Raw genomic sequence first — 18789 nt, 5'->3', positions numbered from 1 at the left:
ATTAAAGGAAAAATATAGGTGCAAAGAAATGTTTCCTTTTAAATTCACAAAATATTTTATAACTTCACAAAGCTGTCATTCAAAACAGAATGGAAGGTATTTGGCTACCCCGTTTCCCTGTTTTAAGTGAAAAACATTCCTCAAATTTGATAAAAGCTTTGCAAAGTTTCAGGGTGCCAAAATTGCAGATTTGAGATCCTGGCTGTTGTGCACACTCAGTCATGAGCGAGCAGAGCTTCCAATACAGTAAAACAATAAATAAACCAGAAAACCAAACAAGAATCATGAGCAAAGAGAGAGAATTTGAACTTTGAATTCTCATTCCTCTGTAGCCCAACATGACCATTACAAAAACTAGGTATCCATGATTCCTAATTCTATCCATGAGTAATTCCTAATTCTATCCATGATTCAGGAGGACGTGATTTAAAAATCTGAGTAACTAATCAAATGTTTACCCTTCCTAAATAAATATACACCAGACATCAAACCCAGTTCCATGACTGTGTGAACCCAGAGCTTCCCTCTGGCTGCCCTGGCAGGTCTGGGACCCTGGCAGGGGTCAGGAACCCCCTGGACAGAGCCCCAGAGACACTGGCTGTGATCTCTGGCCATGGAAAAGAGTTTTCAATCTCACAGGATGAATTACCAGCTCTGAGTGTTGGATATAAGCAATAATTAAGTGTGGCATGGGTGCAAAAGTAAAATTTTAGGATTCTAGATTAGGGATCCAAAGGGGACAAGACGGAGGAAATTGGGTGTGTCTTGTCCTTTTTCTCCTTCTTCATGCCCTCCATGTCTCACTGTGGTGTTGGCATTTTTCTGTTGCTTCAGGCTGGGGACACACTGTCCAACGTAGGTGACAGATATTGGCACGTTATTGTAAATGCAGCCCAGGGAGTTTCTGGCATTTAATGTTTGTCACATCCCACTGAGGGCAGAGCCCCACACGCTGCCCTGCAGGACAGAGCTGGGCAGGGCAGCAGAACATGTGAGAGATAAACAGAATAAACAACCTGGAAACCAGCACAGACCAATTCTGGCTTCTTCTTCAATGGGGCAGAAAGACAGAGACTTTCTACAATCTCAGGATCATCAACACCTCAGATTCCAGCACATGACAAACTTGGATTTGGCTTCAGGAGGTGCCTTTCAGCTGATGGCACCCAGCTGACAGCCCCTCAGTGATGCTGGTGGCATTCATTCAGTGGTGAGTGAGAACTCCACAGCTCCCACGGGCTCACTGCAGGAGGATTCAGCACCTTGGGAGGCACCGATTTCTTCCACTGACTCTAGAGGGAAGTAGAGCACCGAGCTGTGATCCACATCTGTGCATCACACCAATACCAATCCTCCCCCTCTACAGCTCTGCCTCTTTTACTGCCTCCTTGGGAAGGTGCTTGCAGAGGTTTGTTGATGCACGACCCAGCATCTACCACATTTTAAATTCTTTTTATCTTTTTATCTTTTTATCTTTTTTTTTTTTTTTTTTTTTTTTTTTTTTTTTGTGAATAGTGATTTTACTTGGAAATTTGACATCATTTTTTTAAACATTTTTAAGGCTGAACTCTAGCCTTGAGCTTGTTGGCAAAGCTCCCAAAGTATTCCCCAGAAGATGCATTTCACCTTGGAGTGAACAATATTTTTAAGGAATAAAATCATCCCCAAACCTTTCTAAGCAGACTTCTTTCTATTTCAATATTGCCTCTATTATAATGATACTGTATGCCAATATGACCATTTGAGTTTTGAGGGATATTTTAGAAAAACTTTAGTAACTCATAAAATATCACATTTAAAGTATTGCATCTTCCACCAGCAATTAGAGAGAATTATTAATTCCCTGTATATTTTTGCAAAATCCCACATGCTCCATTATAATAAATGCCGTAAAGATAACACTGGGTTCAACATTATTCAGCATTTAACAATTAATTTACATAATGTAAATATTAATGTAGCCCTGAGCACTGTGGGACTGAGGAATTCTGAACACTGTGCATTTCATTACCTCTAACATTGCAGCGAGTTACTTCCTCCAGAACACTTGGGAGATCCTTAGAGGGGCTCATATTGTGTGTTAAAGTAACAAAATATAACATTGACTTTTCAAAACTCAGGATGTTCTTCTAGAAATACCTAAGAATCTCTTAATGATCCCTTTTCTATAGATTTTCATTTTCATTGCTCTTCACTGGAGTTCTCCCAAATGTGTTTTTGTTTATAAATCCCAAGGGTTTATGATTCTTGTCACAGGGTAACATGACTGATAGCAAGAAACAATGATTTTAGTTTTCTTTTCCCCCCTATCCTGAGCATTGTTTGTCAGACACAAATTGGAAAGGTAATAATATACACTCTACATACAAATCTACATACATACATCTATAATCTGCATAGAGAAGAGTCAATATTTTCTCACAAATATATATACCCCAGCCTCTAGTGAGGCCAGATTTCTCTCTCTGCTTTCTATCAGACCTACACACATCCAATGCACTTTCTGTCAACCAACTTTGTTAACATCCCAAATGATAAATGAGTTTGTCTCATCTACAAGAGGTAATTTTCATGTTTTTAATCATTTTCAAACTTGATACAGATAACGTGGAGTTATTTGTCTGACTCCGAAAGAAACCTTCAGAATTGGGAATACAAGTCATTTTACTTGACTATAATAAACAATAAACATAAAATCTCAGGCACACGGTGGAAATTTATGAATTAAGATGTGAATATATATCTACACACTCCAGGTACGTGATGAGCACATCCAAACATCATCATTCACCTCTTAAAGCCAACAGAAAATATCTCCATAGCAACTTGCAGTTGCCAACTGTGGCAGCCATTCTCAACCATGCAAAAAAAATTAATTGGCAAGCGAGGATTTATGTACTTGACAATTATCTCAAAAAGTCAAAAGTAGGGGTAAAAACTGCTGTGTCCTGTGTCAGTGTTCTCCAAAACTGGTCTGAAAAACTCAAGAGATTTGTTTAAAATTAAACAGATGAAGGCATAAGTGCTAGCAAACTTAAGGAAAAATTAGGAATCACTACCTCAGAGCAGCTTTCATGGGACACGTCCCCAACAGTGATTTGCAACAAAAGACACTGAATATGTATTTACACGAGCAAGAATGCATTTCAAAAAGTCCCATTTATCAACACATAGAAATAAACATTACTTGGCACCTTATGGGCAATAAAGTTCTTGCTGTGTCACAGATGACAAGGTCACAACTCACATCAGAGCCGAGACTATCAAAGCCACTTCAGAGATCCAAAATGCTCACCTGAAAATATTTCTGACACATTTAAAGAAAAAAAAAATCCCCAAATCAGTACCCTTTAAGAAATAAATTAATGAAAAATAAAGTTACAAAATGCATCTTCTGGTGTTTGCAATTTAACACATGAGGAAGCACACAGCATATGTGATGCAGAAGAGGTCAACAGTGCTGTAAGGCAAAATTATTCCAATTCCTGAATTGCTGCCTTATCCATACTGAGCTTGTGCCCTTGCAGCTCGGAGGCACTCAGAGTGTTCCTCAACACGAGCCATGGCAGAAGCAGGGCAGGGGCAGGGAGGTGAGGAAATGTGCTGCTCTGGAAGGTGTGAGGCACCCCAGATTTGCTACAGCCACGGGGAAAGGAAGGATTCTGCACAGAGATCAGAGAGGAGGCACGGGAGAAAGCGTGGGTGGAATGGAACAAACACAGCGACCACCACCATCTTCTCATGCCAGCCCCTAAAAGCGTTGCAGTGTTTGTCTCCCCGCACTTCTGGTGAATGGACAGCATAGTGGAGTGCTGACTTTTTTATTTTTTTGCTTTTTATTGCCCCAAGGGACAAAAAAACCAACAAAAAAACAAAGCAAAAAGAAAAAAAAAAAAAGGAAAAATAACACATTTTTCCCCAGTCTTTCTTTCAGTGGGAAAAAAAAAATTGCAGTTGCAATTTCTGACCAGGACTTTAATTTCATGAAAGTATCTCCCCCTTTGTACTACAAAGCAAAGATGAAAGGTGTTAATTTTTTAGCTACTGGATAAAAGCAAATGCTGCATAATGGTGGAAGTTGGATCAAGGCTGCAGGAGATTTGTAAATACATGTATAGATGAAACCTAAATGGATCCACAGAGTAAAGTTTGCAGGAAGTCATTTAGAAATAAACTGGCTGGTTCTGGTTTTCTCAGAAATTTGACCTAAATTAGAATTTTGGGAGAGTGAGGAAGCATTATTCTCTGGTGGGACATTCCCCTCAGCTTCCAGCTGTCCTGGAAGGACATACCTTTCATAAGGAATGAAAGAAAAAATCTGGCAATTCATTTGCACACCATTAAAACAAAAGCAAGGAGAAACGAGGATTCCCCACTCAAAAAATCTTTGTATCTTTTCTCTCCATGCAATTCCAGGGATGAGGAGACAGCCTCAGCTGCAACCTGACACATCCCACAGGAAAAGTGTCAGGAGAGGAGGATTTAAGGACATCCCATGGCAATCACAGCAGCCACTCGGCTGCCAAGACTCTGGGAATCAGCCACATCCCCTGTCTCCTGATCTCTGAAGTCCCCTCAGATCAGTCTGGGGAAAAATTGTGCTTCAGGACAGGCTTGAGACAACAGAATAAACCAAACAAGTATCTGTGAGAAAAACTACAAAAAGTTTTACTGGAGCACAAGCCCTCAGTGCTTAGCATCAGGCCATTAAAATTCTTGGCAGCAGCTCCCAGTCCTGGCTTGCCAATGGCCCACTTTCCATGCAGCCTATTTTTGTTTAGGGAAAAAACCTTCAGAACATCCTGAATATTAAACCTTTCTTCAAGCTATAATGATCAGGGAGATTAGCTCTGATCAGCAGTTTTAGGCCATATGTAAATTCGGTGTCCCTAGGCAGAGGAGCAAACCATGAAATACCCTTCTTTTCTCCCTTTGCCTGGCAGCAGCGAGGAGGCTGCTCCACAGATCCTCATTAGTATTGCTCCACACCACCTATTTAGCATTCAACAGGTTGTAATTCCTGGGCCTATGAGGGACTAGCCTGCAGCTGAGGTAGACCAGATTGGCAAGAGAAAATCCACAGTAACAAAGAAACCTTTCCTTCTTTTAGTTTCTCTTAATTAACACTTTTTTTTTTTATGTTTTCACTCCTTTGGCTGCTGCAGCCCAAGCAAATTTAGAAGTATTTAAGCAGCATCACTGCTACCCATCCTCACAGCTTATGCAAAGGTTAAAATCCATAAACTAAGGAAGATTTTTTTTTCCCCCTCTACTTCAGCATACAGTGTTTAAACCCCTCAGGGCACACCAAAGTAATAGAAGGATGTACCAGGACTGAGTAAATATCACAACACTTTCCATGGAACAATATATTTAATATAGAGCCATGGTGGGCATGAACAAACTCCCTGCTACAGCCTGGGCGGGAGAGCGTCTCTCCCTGGATGAGGTCTGAGAAAACAATCTCTGCCTTTATCAGGAGACTTGATTTCCTTTCATTTAGGAGACACACATCTCCATTCAGCAGCAAAAACACTCTGAACAAAGGTTCTTTGAGAAATGGCTTCCAAATTGTGGTGCCTGGCAGGAGGTGGCACAATCAGCAGCTGGGGATGTGTCTGTGCTGGGGCTGCTCCGAGCACTGCACGGGCTCCTCTGCTCACTCTGCTTTGAAGAGAATGTTAATAATGCTGTAACTGCTGCTTTAATCTATAGAGTGATCCAGGAAAACATTCAGAATTTTGATGTCCTTCCCCTACACCTTGCAGCTACTTGGAACCGACAGACAAATTGTAATCTGCAAAGCAGGAAGAGGGGGAAAAACAGAAGGGGGAAAAACAGAAGGGGGAAAAAGCAAGCCTGCCTGCTTGCTTCCAAAAGGATTCTTCAGCTTGAAGGAAAAAAAATTTAAAAAAAAAAAAGGAGAAAAGAAAAATGAGTTAAAACTTTATTCAATAGCAATGAAGCCTGAAGCTGATAATTTCAGCTTTCTGGGATACAGCTGTAGCAATGAGAAAATAAGAGCCCAGAGGATGGATAAACTATATTATCTTAACTAGCAAAGGCAAGCCTTCAAAAAATGAAAATTGGAAAAGAAAAGCTATACTATTAACTTCTTTTTTCCCTGGCTAAGAAAATACGATCAAATTTTCAATTCTTTAGTTCTCTCCTAGTAAGCCTGCAGCACACACCAAGCCTGCTGAAAGTGTAACCTCCCCAAATGAAACTGCCAAATAAGCAAGATTACAACAAGCCCAAGAGGCACGTCTATCTTTTGGTCTTATAATTATTTTGAGTACTGTAGGTTTTTTCTAACAGAAGCTATGATAGAGTTCAGCTTAAATTCAAGAAGGCAAAACTGTTTAAATTAAAAAACCCAAGAAGTTTGCAAAACAATGCTCGCCAGTGTGCCCACACAGTAATGTCTGCAATTTCATGATCCATTACCCTGTCTGTTAAAACATGCTGATGTTTCTCCTCTGCTTCTCTTTTCCAGGGCCCTTCTCTGCCACAGCTGGGAACCCATCTCCTGTGTCAAATTTTGGCCAATCAGGTTTTGGGACCACTCATCCCATCTGCACAAAACGTTGACATAACAAGATCAGAAGTGCCCATGCTACATTGATTACATTTATTGCTAACTTTGCTTGCTAAACCTGCATCTGTTTTGATAACCTTGTACAGCAGCAACAGTAGGCAGTGCAAAATCCATTTGCTCACAGCCACAGCAGAGACATTTCAGTATTTCAGGTCCCTCCATTAATATAATTACATTATTTTTAGTGTTATTACTTCTATTTTTTTCTGTTTATATGAATATTCTTTCAGTGTCTGGCCACTACCAGAAATTCTCAGAGGGGTTGTAGGGTATGAACTTTCTCTCCAACACAATTTATCTGAGCATTCCATCACTCATTCATAGTTTTGCAGAATTTGTCAGACCAAAACCTTAAACCACTTTTACTTAGCTGCTGCTGGCACTGGAATTAATGTCTCAGTGGAATGCAGATCCCAGATCGCAAGCCTCAGATCCCATCTTTCTGCCTGAAGACAATGAATGCTGTTTGTTAGTGGAAGAACCCAAAGCAAGCTCAGCTGAAATCCATCACTCTTTTGACATTCACCCTTATAAACAGGAGGGATAAGGATTTTTATGGGACAGTTTTAAACTGAAGAAAGGCAGGTTTGGTGGGATAGTGGGAAGAAATTCTTGGCTGTGAGGGTGGGGAGGCTCTGGCACAGGTGCCCAGAGAAGCTGTGGTTGCCTCTGGATCCCTGGAATGTCCAAGGCTGGGTTGGACATTGGGGCTTGGAGCACCTTGGGATGGTGGAAGGTGACTCTGCCCATGGCAAGGATGGAATAGGATCAGCTTTAAGGTCCCTTCACCCCAAACCATTCCATGATTCTGTGATTCCGGGGCTTGTCTCAACCCCACTCAACCCTGCAAAGTTTAAAATTCCTCTGACAATGGCATTTCCACAGCCTGTGGGAGGAAGAACCAATTCTTGCATACAGGAGAAACCAATTCTTGCATATAGGAAGAAACTCTACAGTGTTTAATAGTTTGATTTGCTATTATGTGCTACTGCATAAGTTTTATTTTAATATCATGTAACTGCTGTGATTGCATTTTTATAATTGGTGCTCTGCCCCAGAGGAGAACTTTTTGAAGAGTAAAAAATGCTACCTAGGTGCTGACTCAGAGAATTTACAGAGTGCTTTGGGTAGCAGTACTTAAGCATGAAGCTTTCCAGCAAAGGTGCTGCAGGTGCTGAAGAATTCAAACTGCCAGATCAATGACGTTAATTAATGGTTCATGCAACAAAATAGAAAAGAAAATTAAGGTAGTGAATTAAATCTTGAAAGCAAAGTCCCATACAGAGTTGAGCTGAGATGCTGACAACCTGCTGAAGTTTTTATTTTAAGAAATCCAGGCCTACATTATGGCCACACTGAACCAAAGAGCTGGTGATGTAACAGGGATGGGGTTTGCTGTCCTAAATAGGGATGGTTGCCAATTCCATTTCCAAAGACTCAGATTTGTAAGTACATGGGCTTTTAGCAATAGTGAGCCTGTATGAATTTCACTGACATTCCCACTGATTTCACAGATGCCAATCCCAGCTGACACAAGGAATTGTCATTTAAGAGAGATCTTTCACAGACACTCCTTTAACTTCAGTGTTTCAGATGCCTTCCAAGCTTCTCAGATATACCACAGAAATGACAGATAAAAAACTTCCAAATAACACCTCTTTAAAAATTTAAAGCTCCTTTAAAGAAAGATACTGTATTTATAACCACTAATGGTAAAAGAGAATGACTGTTCAGGAGATTCTTTTTTAATCAAACATCATGAAATTCAGATTGTAAAAACATACTGAGACTGGCAATATTTTCAAAGCCCAAAAGTTGTCACTATAGATGAGAGACTTTTGCTTAGAGCAACAAATAACACATCCTCATCTGGGAGATGTGAAAAAGGGTTTGATGAAATGAATGTGCAGAGTTGGGGGGTTTTGGTTGCTTTTTGGGTTTTTTTTACTTTGGTTTTGGGGGTTTTTTGCCCCCATCCAATTGGGGAAATAAATCTTTCTTACCTCTCTCTGTGAGATCAGCTAAACTCTGCCCTTTTAGAGTCTAAAGCAGCAAGGCCAAGAAATACAGTCTCCATGTGTTCTTAATAAAATTACACCCTCGAGTAGACTGGAAGAAAATTCATAATATATTAATTGAGTGAGCAATCATATGACCCCCATGGACAAGACCTGCAGTGTATTGCTAATTATTTCATTAATTAAAGTAGCTTTGTCTTGAGGTGTGTCTCTCAATTTCAAAACCACGTTAAAAATAAATTTCCCTGCTAAGTTTCCTGACAATGCTTTTGATTATTAAAGTGAAATGACGTTAAAAGTAGACTGTGCTCTTTACCTTTATAATGGAAATCGTATTTTGTTTTTCTCTCAGAGATTCCACAAAGGAAATGGAAACATTTTCATCCAGCAATGAACCTCTCCTGTTTTTGGAGGTGTTATATGTACTGCCATAAGGTTGGCATGGCAAATATTGCTATTTTATACAAAATCAAATTTTTTATAATATTCCTGTCTCTTAAAACATTCATTAAATACTTCTAGTGCTCTTAAGATCATGTTTTGCCACACTAATTTTAGAATAGAACATTCTGTATAAGCACACTGTTAAAACACATATTTGATGCTGGGACAGAGCTGTCCAAGAAAATATCCACGATTGTCACCAACATAATTCTTAGCACATAATAATTTCCATTTTCAAAATACAAGTGGGTTTTAAGTACAATAAGTAAAGACTGAGGAAAAATCAGTTAAAATTCTTTATCCAAGTTATTTTTTCCTTTTACTTTGGAATGAATTTTTTATTGCCTTCACAACTTTGACTGGTACAATTGAAACATGGACCTGAAGTCATGTATTTTCCATCAAAAGAATATTTAATATATCTTACTGCTCAGTGCTTAAATACAGCAATGATGAGTTACATTTGTGTTCCCAAAAAGCATTTTCTTGAATCTGTATCTGTTAATATTTTCTTCAAACCACATTTAAAAGACATTTCTGCTGGAGTTTCTGACATGTACCAGCAGAAGATGGATTGAAAGCAAGAGCTGAGATCTCACCTTCAACCTGTCTATCACATTCCCCAAGTGTGAATCTAGCTCAGCATCAGCTGACAGCACCTTTCCCCCTTTCCCTCCACAAGAAAGCCAATAATAAACTTTTCAACATTTCCAGAAAGTTCTTCAGGTACAAATGTGTCATTTTATAAAAGCTTCTCCTGCTTACTTTCAAGCATGTTGGTGGTGCTCACCAGGAGAGTTTGACTTCTAAAAATAAATGTAATTTCCCACTTATTTTTGGTGGACAGCCATGAGAAACTGCTATAGAGAAATAGTGCAACTGTGTGTGGAAATGATTAGTGGTGTGCAAAGGGGACGTTTTCTGTATTTAGCAGATGTGATCTGAATGATAAGTCAAAAAATGCCTTTTTCTAGCAGTTGTGCTCAGTATCTGAAAGCCAAGTGAACTATTTTGGATATTTCTATGAAATAGCACAAACTTCTCATACTGCAAAAATAGATTACTGTGGGGTCATTCTCACTGAGGTTTCCTTTCTATTGCAATTGCTTTCACTCTTCTAAGGGTAGTGTGCAACTCTTTTTTGACTTCATGGGATTACAGACTGCAATTTAAACCCCAAACTCTATATTTATGGTGGGGAAAGAAGAAGAACTGTGGGGGCATGAAATAAAGGGAGAAATGAGAAAAAAAATAAAGAAAAATGTGATCCTACAGTTTAAAAATAACTTTTTTTTTTATTCTTTTTTTCTGGTTTTTTTTGTTTGTTTGTTTTTTAAGGCACTATCTATCTGATAGCACCTTTCAATTAAAATTGTAATTAATTAGGTTAACCTGCAAGGGAATAAACAATCCTGCCATTGTGCAGTGCTGAGTATTCCATTCGTCTCTTCCACAATAAAAGGAGGATGGATCTCTCTATTGGCAAAGCCTGCCTGCATTGACAAATTTTTGGCTTTTTTTTATCTTTGGCACTTGGAGCAGTGGCCAGAGCACAGCCCTGCAGTCCGAGGGGACACTGTCCCTGCCACCACCCCTGGTGTCACCAGCCTGGGATTTACACCCAGCCTGGGTGGGATGGGGCTAACTGCAGCATCCCTGCCACCAGCCTCGAGCCACGCCATGGATTTATGGCACATGATTGCAGGTTCTGGGGATTTATCTCCCTCTTCATGTGCTTTTAAAGGATCTGGATGAAATATGGTGGAGTGGATGCTGCCAGGCCCCTGGCTGCTGCAGGGCTGCTGGCCTGCACGGAGGGGATGGCAAGGCAATATCCACACAGGGTGATTTAGAAGTGTATAAACACAAACTGAGGGTTTATACCACTAATAAAGCCTGCCTAGATAGCTGCAGCACGCTCCCTCCCTGCAGGCTGCCACACAGCCATGAGGTTTTTTTCAGATAATGCTTTCCAGGGACTGCAGGATCTTTCAATTTATTGATATACATGGATGAGTTTATCTCATGTGTCCTAAGTGCTTGGAGCTTTAAAGCTCATCCCTGTCTCTTCTGAGAGAACAGAAGGAGATGCACAAAGCAGGTGCAAAAGCCCAGGTGCAAAAGCCACTGGAAAGTAAATTGGTGCATAAATTTCCTTTTGCAAACAATTACATCTCAAATTGCACAAATCCATTTGGGCCCCTGTGTTCCACTACCCAGCAAGGACTCCAGCATTTTTTTAAAAAATTCATTTGTTCTTTGTTTAAGAAACATACTCATTTTTATTTCATGATCCCGGGCTATAATGCAAAAGGAGCCAAAACTCCAACCATCACTGCTCTGTGCAGGGTGGTGTGAGCTCTGCACTCCATGAATTGTCCAAGGCACAGAGACCATGATGCTTTTACAGCCTTTAACATCAGGCATTAATGCTGATCTGGCCATCAGGCTGAATTTTAGTATATCTTGTGTGTATCTATGGAAAAAAAAAACAAGAAAGCTCATTTCAGCAGGAGGGGCAGTGGGCACACAAATCACTTGTGCAGAAAGGCAAAGGGAATTTTCTGTCTGGGACTGAAGGAGGAGACTCATTTCCAGTCCTCCGAAGCAGGTCAGTAATTCTACCTGTGCACCTAAGCTGGGCTGGAGCCTTTCCTGGGTTTAACCTCTTCCAATTAGTCCAATCAGGACTAATTGAACCCTGGAGCCTCCTGCTCCCAGACACTCCCATCCCAGAGCCAGGCTGAGGGAAGTGCTAATTGCTACACATGAGATTATTTTCATTTCCTGCAAACGCACTGGTTTAACCACGCTTGCATACCTGGAAACCTGTTAATTAATTGGTAGTGCTTTAATGGGTTACTCCTTTCAATTTCCAACAGGAAGACTACAGTGGATATACAGCTTTGTCTGCCATAATACAATAAATTATTAGTAGATAAATATCTTTTCTTTCCATCATGTACATACACAGTAACTAAAATACACCTGAATCCCTAATAAAAAATCAGATATCTGTCCATATATGCTCATCTCCCTGCAATATATGCACATCATGCATATTAAAAAAATAAATATATCTATACATACACACAATAACCATATTCATATACAGCTGTATTTTATTCCACACAGATCTGTGAAAAATTTCCTACTGGGATATACAAAGCAGCTGTGCATAATTAGCCTGGCTGTTGCTTGGCTTCTGCTTGGAAATTTAAATATTGACATTACAGATGTTTCTACCTAGTTCACATCCGATATATTTACAGGCCAGATTACAAAGGCTTTTGAGGCAGCGAGTGGAGTTTTGCTGAAATGCAGATGATTAATCCCAAGAAAGGATAGCTGAAAGTTTGCCATCAGCAAGTTTTCAAGTTTGCCCAGAACTGAACATATCTGGAAGAAAATGAACTTAGAAACTGCTCTGCTGAGTTATACCCAAAGCTGAACATTCCATCTCCAGTAGCAAGGACTGGGGAAAAGCTGGGAAACAGGCTGGCTTTCACAAATAAAGGAGTTTTCTGTATTCTTTAGCTTTCTTTGAGTCAGAGGCTTCCTCATCCACTGTTTTCTTCCAATTTATTATTCTGTTTTCCACAAGAGCTCATAGCAATAAGTTTCATAATTAAATATGTAACATCTGACATTTCAAATCTCATCTAAATCTGAGTATTGCTGCGGGTGGCAGTGCTAGGAATCAAAAAACTTCAGGTTCAAATATACAATTTGGAGATTGTTTTGAGGTCAATTTTCTGTGATATTTCTGCTTTGCAGTTCAGATCTATAGATGCTTCTAAGTTTATACTGCAAAAGTCCAACTCAATAAAATATCAACAAATAAACATTTATGCACAACAGTGTAACTTCTTTGACAAAAAGACTCAAATGTCACCCTGATCCTGGTGCAGGCAGAATGAGAAGATTGGAAAACTCCAGATTCTACTTTTACCTAAATAAAAAGATATATCCTTTACTATCCTTTTCTAATGGCTCTTTGTGACTTTAAAAAATTTTAATCTTTCAGCAAAAAGACAACTTGTAAACAAACCCTTTGATTTCCCTCTGTCCCCTGGGATTTATAGGTCAAAAGAAAGAAGTCTTTGAGACTTCACCAATTCGATGCAATTTGATTCATTTTACAGCTTTGGCAATCTTCTTCTGCCACAGGCCAGCAAGGATTGCAGGCCACAAATAAAGAGAGTCTGGAAAAACAGTACCAGAATACTTGAAAAGTATTAAAGCTGGCAGCAGGTGTGTAAAAGTCAATGATGCCAAAATTGTTTTGCCACTTTTCTAGTCCAGCTGGCCTTTTGCTTCCCTTTCATGGACTCTTTTGACTCCATCTATCATATAAAATCCTATTTCTATTAATCTGTGTATTGAACTTATTGTTAGGTTAAGTATTTAAAAAAAAAAAAACAACAAACCAACCAACCTGGCAGGTTGTTCTAAATAAAAAGGCATTTTATTTATTATACCAGTTTTCATTTACCTGAACCACTGCACTATTTTCTAGTGCAGATCTGCCAATGATAATCAGCCCCTTCCTCATGCTTTATCCATCTCTACAAATTACTATTTGATGATACTGCAGAACCCTCTAGGCTGTTCTTCTTAATTCCTTCTGTTTCCTCTCTAAATGTCTCCAAGTGTCCCTTTATTTCCAGCAATTATTTATAGACATCTGTCAGTCCAGGCTCCTTGGCTGCAATGCAATGGATCCAGGCTATTGTGCAGCACATAAAACAAGTTGCTTTCTTTAAATGCAATTCTCAAGCAATTTTGCTAAACCACTGCAGTTAAGATTTTACCCCACTGGGTTTGCAGTATGTTGTTGTAAGTCACATAATGTCAAATGTGTTTAAAATAATTTCTGTCAAGTGCCTCCAGCAAGAGAATTGAGGTGGCTGCCAAGTTCATTTAACCCTCCTCCACTTTCCAGCCTCTAAAAGTCAGATATCCAAATGTTTCTGCCTGCCTATGGAATCCATGGGATTGGAGTCACCCTCCTTAATGTGCTCAGGTGGGGTTGCTGCAAGACACAGCTCCTTGAGTTGGCAGCTGGAAAAATCAGATATCTACGGGAAATAAACTGGGTCATAACTCAGAAAACAAAAACGTGAGAAATCAGCAGTGCAGCAAACACAAAACTCATTACAGACAGTCCAAAAATTGCCATCAGTGTCACTGAGTCAGGCTCAACCATTACTTTCCTGGTACATTTATGCTGACTGCAACCTCATCCAGAAATGGGAGCTGGTGTAAATAAAAAACAGCAAATCAAACTGGTTCTTCTGTCTTCAAACAGTTTCTACTGGTCTTCCAATTTATTTATTTATGATAAAAAGCCTCCAAGCTTGCAGTCCCTCCAGGAAAAGACCTAATAGAAATCTCAGCACATCTGTGGTCACTTTAAGCACACATTTGAGTGTACTTTGTTAGGATTTGACTCTGGGCTATTTTCAGAACCATGACAATTTTCCCTGAAAAGAGCTAATTTACTGTAACTAACTATATTATTAAATTTCTCTAAGAATGATATATCAAGAAATAAATCTGTAGCAATATCACCTAGCAGTCACATATTTTTATCATTAATTATAAGGTCTGGCAAGCCCGAGCTTGAAATTCAGATGAATACTCATTGTAACGTGGTTTGTATTCTCAGTAATTATAGGCAGGTACTTGCCTCTCCAGAAATGTGATGGCACATAAATTGTAGGTGTCCAAATAACCAGTGGTGTTTATTGTGAGTTTAAATATCACACATACAAAAATTTAAATGGCCTTAGTGACATAAAAAAAATCTATTTGTACACCATCCAAACCATCCTCACTGGGACTGCGCTCAAAAGGTTCTTTAATTATTCATACACAGATTAAATAAATACAAAAATTAAACACTATTTCCATGTTTTCTTCAGTTTTGGTGGATTTATATCTATCTCAGAAGAGAAAAGAAGAGTCATAAAAAGGGCTTGGCACAACTTTTCTCTGTAATTTCTGTGTAGTTCCCTAATTAAGAAATTAACTTGCAACTCATTAAGGAAAAAAGTCACTTTGTAAAACAATAAAAAGCTGGAAAATATGTCTTACAGCAACACCAGGGAAGTCTAATATTAATATTAATATTAATTTGATTTTTAAAATTAAGGTTTACATACTTAAGTTTTTGATGATAACTCTAAGATTTATTTTATCAGTAAATCTTTGATATTCCTGATGAAGAGACAACACACAAGTTCAATTAAAGAGTTAATAAATGAGTGGAAAATCTCTATAGAATTCCATTGGTTTTGTGACTGACAAAATTGTGGCCTAACAGGAAAACACAGAGGAACCCTGTAATGGGTAATTTAAAATAAGATAATAATATCATCTGAATGGTTTAAAAAGTCCCAAATCCTTCAGATGAGTTTCACACTATATTTACATATTTCTTTATATAATTGTGGAATTATTAGTGGAATTATTGCTATCCATGGACATTTACACTTTGGTCCAGGGAGCATCAAGACAAATCCAAGATACCTACTTGAGCAATTTTTATTTTTAGCAGAATTTCAGTGAGTGGGTTTGATTCAGAGCTTGAACAAAGCTGAAGGTGGCTGTGATAAGAAATAAGGTTTTGTATCCAATGCAAAGCTGTTGGAATCTGAAATGCAGGGAATTCTCACAACTTTGGGCCTGTAAGCCAAAGCTTAGAATTAAACACAGGATTTGATCTGAGGCCTTGGAAAAGGCTTTGGTAATAAAAGACAGAATGTGGATTTATAGTTTAAAGCAGAGACACATTGAGTTAAAAAAAAAAAGTTTAGAATTTAAGATATATAAAAAATAAAAGTTATTACAAAGGTAATCAAAAAGTTTAAAATGCAGTATTGTAATTTTGTGTATTATAATATAATTAACTAAGAAAGCTTACACTATAACATGAGTCCATAAAATGAAATATTTAATGATTGGATCAAAAGTATAATTATCTTTATTAAGAGTATTTTATTAGTCAATAAATCCTTAAAAAGGTCTTATAACTAAGGGTCTTGTGACCTTCTGGGCCATGCTGTGAAGATGTGAGTCAAACTCACCCTTCCTACCTGTACAGAAGATAAGAAAAATAAACTGCATCATCTAAAATCTCAGAGATCCCGTCTCTAGCTCATTTGAAATTCCTCCCAAAATCCCCATACAAAGCCTTCCTTTTGCATCTTCAGAAATGAAATACAGCCCAATTTCAATCCAAAGGGAAGGACTCAGGAATGCCACTTGCAAGCACATCAGGATTCCTATCAAGCTGTGCAGTGTAACCTTTGATTTGGAGCAGCACGACAGCTGCTGGGTCCCTTCCAGCTCGGAATATTCTCTGATAACCCCTGTGATAAAATAGCAGAGCCTGATGAATAATTTGGAGATATGTGCCATAAATTGTGAAGAACTATGGAAAACAAGACCAGGGAATCTTGGCTGGGTGGGTGCTGTGACTGATTCCAGCCTACCCTGATCCCGCAGCTTCCATTGTGCACAAAATAATTTTGCAAGCATTGGTGCTCTTGACACCAGGCAAATGAGGTTATGAAGTTTAATGTGATGAATGCCTGGAGGGAAGGGAGGGAGGGGAAGGGAAGAAAGTTGAGAAAAATCATTCAAATTTTGGCCAACAGGAAAGACAATCAAAATGCTAAATGATACCTGAGTCAATACAAAGCAGCAATAGGAGTAAATGGATGGAACTATTACAGGAGAATTCACTGGAAGATGGGCTGAGAAACATCTCTGCTGAATCAGAAGTGTAAACTTCAATAGGAGGAGTGGGGAAAAAAGGAAAAGCAAGGAGAGTTTATGGATAATAAAAACTGGGAATTGCCAGTTCAAAAACGTACTAGAGACCTACAAAAGAAAAGAGTGTTCCTCTGGCAGCCATATTCTCAATTATTAAACGTTTCTTGTTTGGCTGAAAATATCATAAATATCTTCATTACATGCTTGTCACAAGTGAGGTAAATAAACATTTACCTCAAAAATTTAATCTGTTTAAGGAGCAGCTTGCAATGCATTTCATACCCACAGGTTTCTAGATATGAAGAACTCTATGTGAAAATGCAAAATTCACCAGAAAGCTCACATAATATAAGGGAAGAGTTTAACTTGGATAGTTACACCCACATTAAAACTTGGAACAGTATCTTACTCTTGTAGAATTTCCTTATCAGACAAAATCAATAGGAAATTTAATCAGAACATTTTCCTTACTAACTTTAATTCTCAATGTGTTTTTGTTTAGTTGCAACTGTTGTATCTACATTTACAACATCTGTTTACCAGCATTGTTCAGTATTTCAATCTGCCCTACATTAGTTTATTCATAATGTGCTTTCCATTTATCTGTGTTATTTACCAGATTCATGCTACATAAACAAATAAAAATAACCCTTCCAGTAACAGAACTTACAAGAAAAAAATATTAAATTCCCACTCTCACAGAAATTGCTCGTGGTATTTGGTTTGAATCTTAATCATATCCTAGGGGTTGTCTACAATGATTCCAGTGGTGAAGAAAAAACATGAACCTAAATCAAAGCACCTATTTCCAATTAATTTCTGGAGGTTTTTTGCCCTTTACTTTTTTTTTTTTTTTTTACTAAAGAGACTTGTTTTTCAAAAATCATTACCCACTCTCCTAAAGTTGTGCTGCTCTTTTCACGGAGGAAGAAAACAGCAAGCCACCAAAATCAGCAAGAAAGCTTGTACAAGGTGCTAATAATGGACTTATCAAGAGAGGATTTGTTCAGGCTCCATTTAGCAGCTGTGGCTGGCTGGGACTCACCTGTGGCAGATCCCTCCATGACGTGGCCAACGTAGGGGCCCTCCTTGAACATGGGCCTGTTGTCGTTCTGGTCGATGACCAAGATGTCCAGGCGCACCGGGCCGTCCATGGTTTTCCCATTCATGTCCACGACCTCCACTTCCAGCTGGGTGAACACAGAAAGGAACCAAGTCATCAGTTCACTGTCACAGCGAGAAGAGAGTAAGTGCTGGAGTAAGCTTTAGTTCGGGGTGGCTCTGTGTGGTGGAAAAATTTTTCCTTTAACTTGTGCTTTTAAAGAAAGGCTTAGTACTTTTTGTTGTTTGGTCTTAAGGTAGTTTATTGTAAGCTATCTAGAAGATTTTTTTTGGGCTGCTGCAGTTAGCTCAGAAGCTTAGGGAGAGGCACACACACACCCTGACATGTTTTTTGACTCTCGTCTTCTTCTTCTCTCCTCCTGCCCATGGCTGCTGTTATTTTTCACATGGTACATTATGTGTTAAATGTTCATAGTTTTTTTTTTAATACTTATTACTTATATTAAATGGTGCTTTTCTACTCTAATTTGTGAGTGCTAACATTATTAAGAACATGGAGGTAAGGAAGTAGAAAGAGGGAGGACAGGACAGGCTTAAATCTCTCTATCTTAAAAGTTTTGACTTCTATGTATAAAACTAAAACCCCCCTATATAGGATTTAAAACCCCCCTGTACAGCACTTAAATTTTTTTCCTTCTACTTTGTGACTACTTTTACTATAATATCTAAACTTTTGTGACGTTTTGTTCTTCCTGTAAGGTTGGCAAATCATTCTATGGTTTAAACCAAAAATTGCAGCTGTTTTTAGCTGCCTGCTAGGGTTTTAAACGCTTCTGACTTGAACCTGGAACATCTAAAAATGTCTGAGGGACATTTTGAGTTCCA

At 38.7% G+C, this 18789-nt stretch overlaps 1 protein-coding gene across 2 annotated transcripts in view; it reads right to left on the bottom strand.

The window, feature by feature from the left end:
• The window catches only part of CDH13 (cadherin 13), a 459552-nt gene that overhangs the window by 178932 nt on the left and 261831 nt on the right, over positions 1-18789 (bottom strand). For both annotated transcript variants that reach the window (XM_085589891.1, XM_085589892.1), the window contains exon 6: positions 17888-18032. In XM_085589891.1, the coding sequence (XP_085446017.1) occupies positions 17888-18032 (145 nt within the window). The remainder of the gene's footprint in view (positions 1-17887; positions 18033-18789) is intronic.

Source organism: Lonchura striata, chromosome 11, assembly GCF_050655825.1.
Source record: "Lonchura striata isolate lonStrDom1 chromosome 11, ASM5065582v1, whole genome shotgun sequence".
NCBI lineage: Eukaryota > Metazoa > Chordata > Aves > Passeriformes > Estrildidae > Lonchura > Lonchura striata.
Note: the sequence above shows the minus strand (reverse complement) of the source record. Positions and strands in the feature narration are given on the sequence as shown.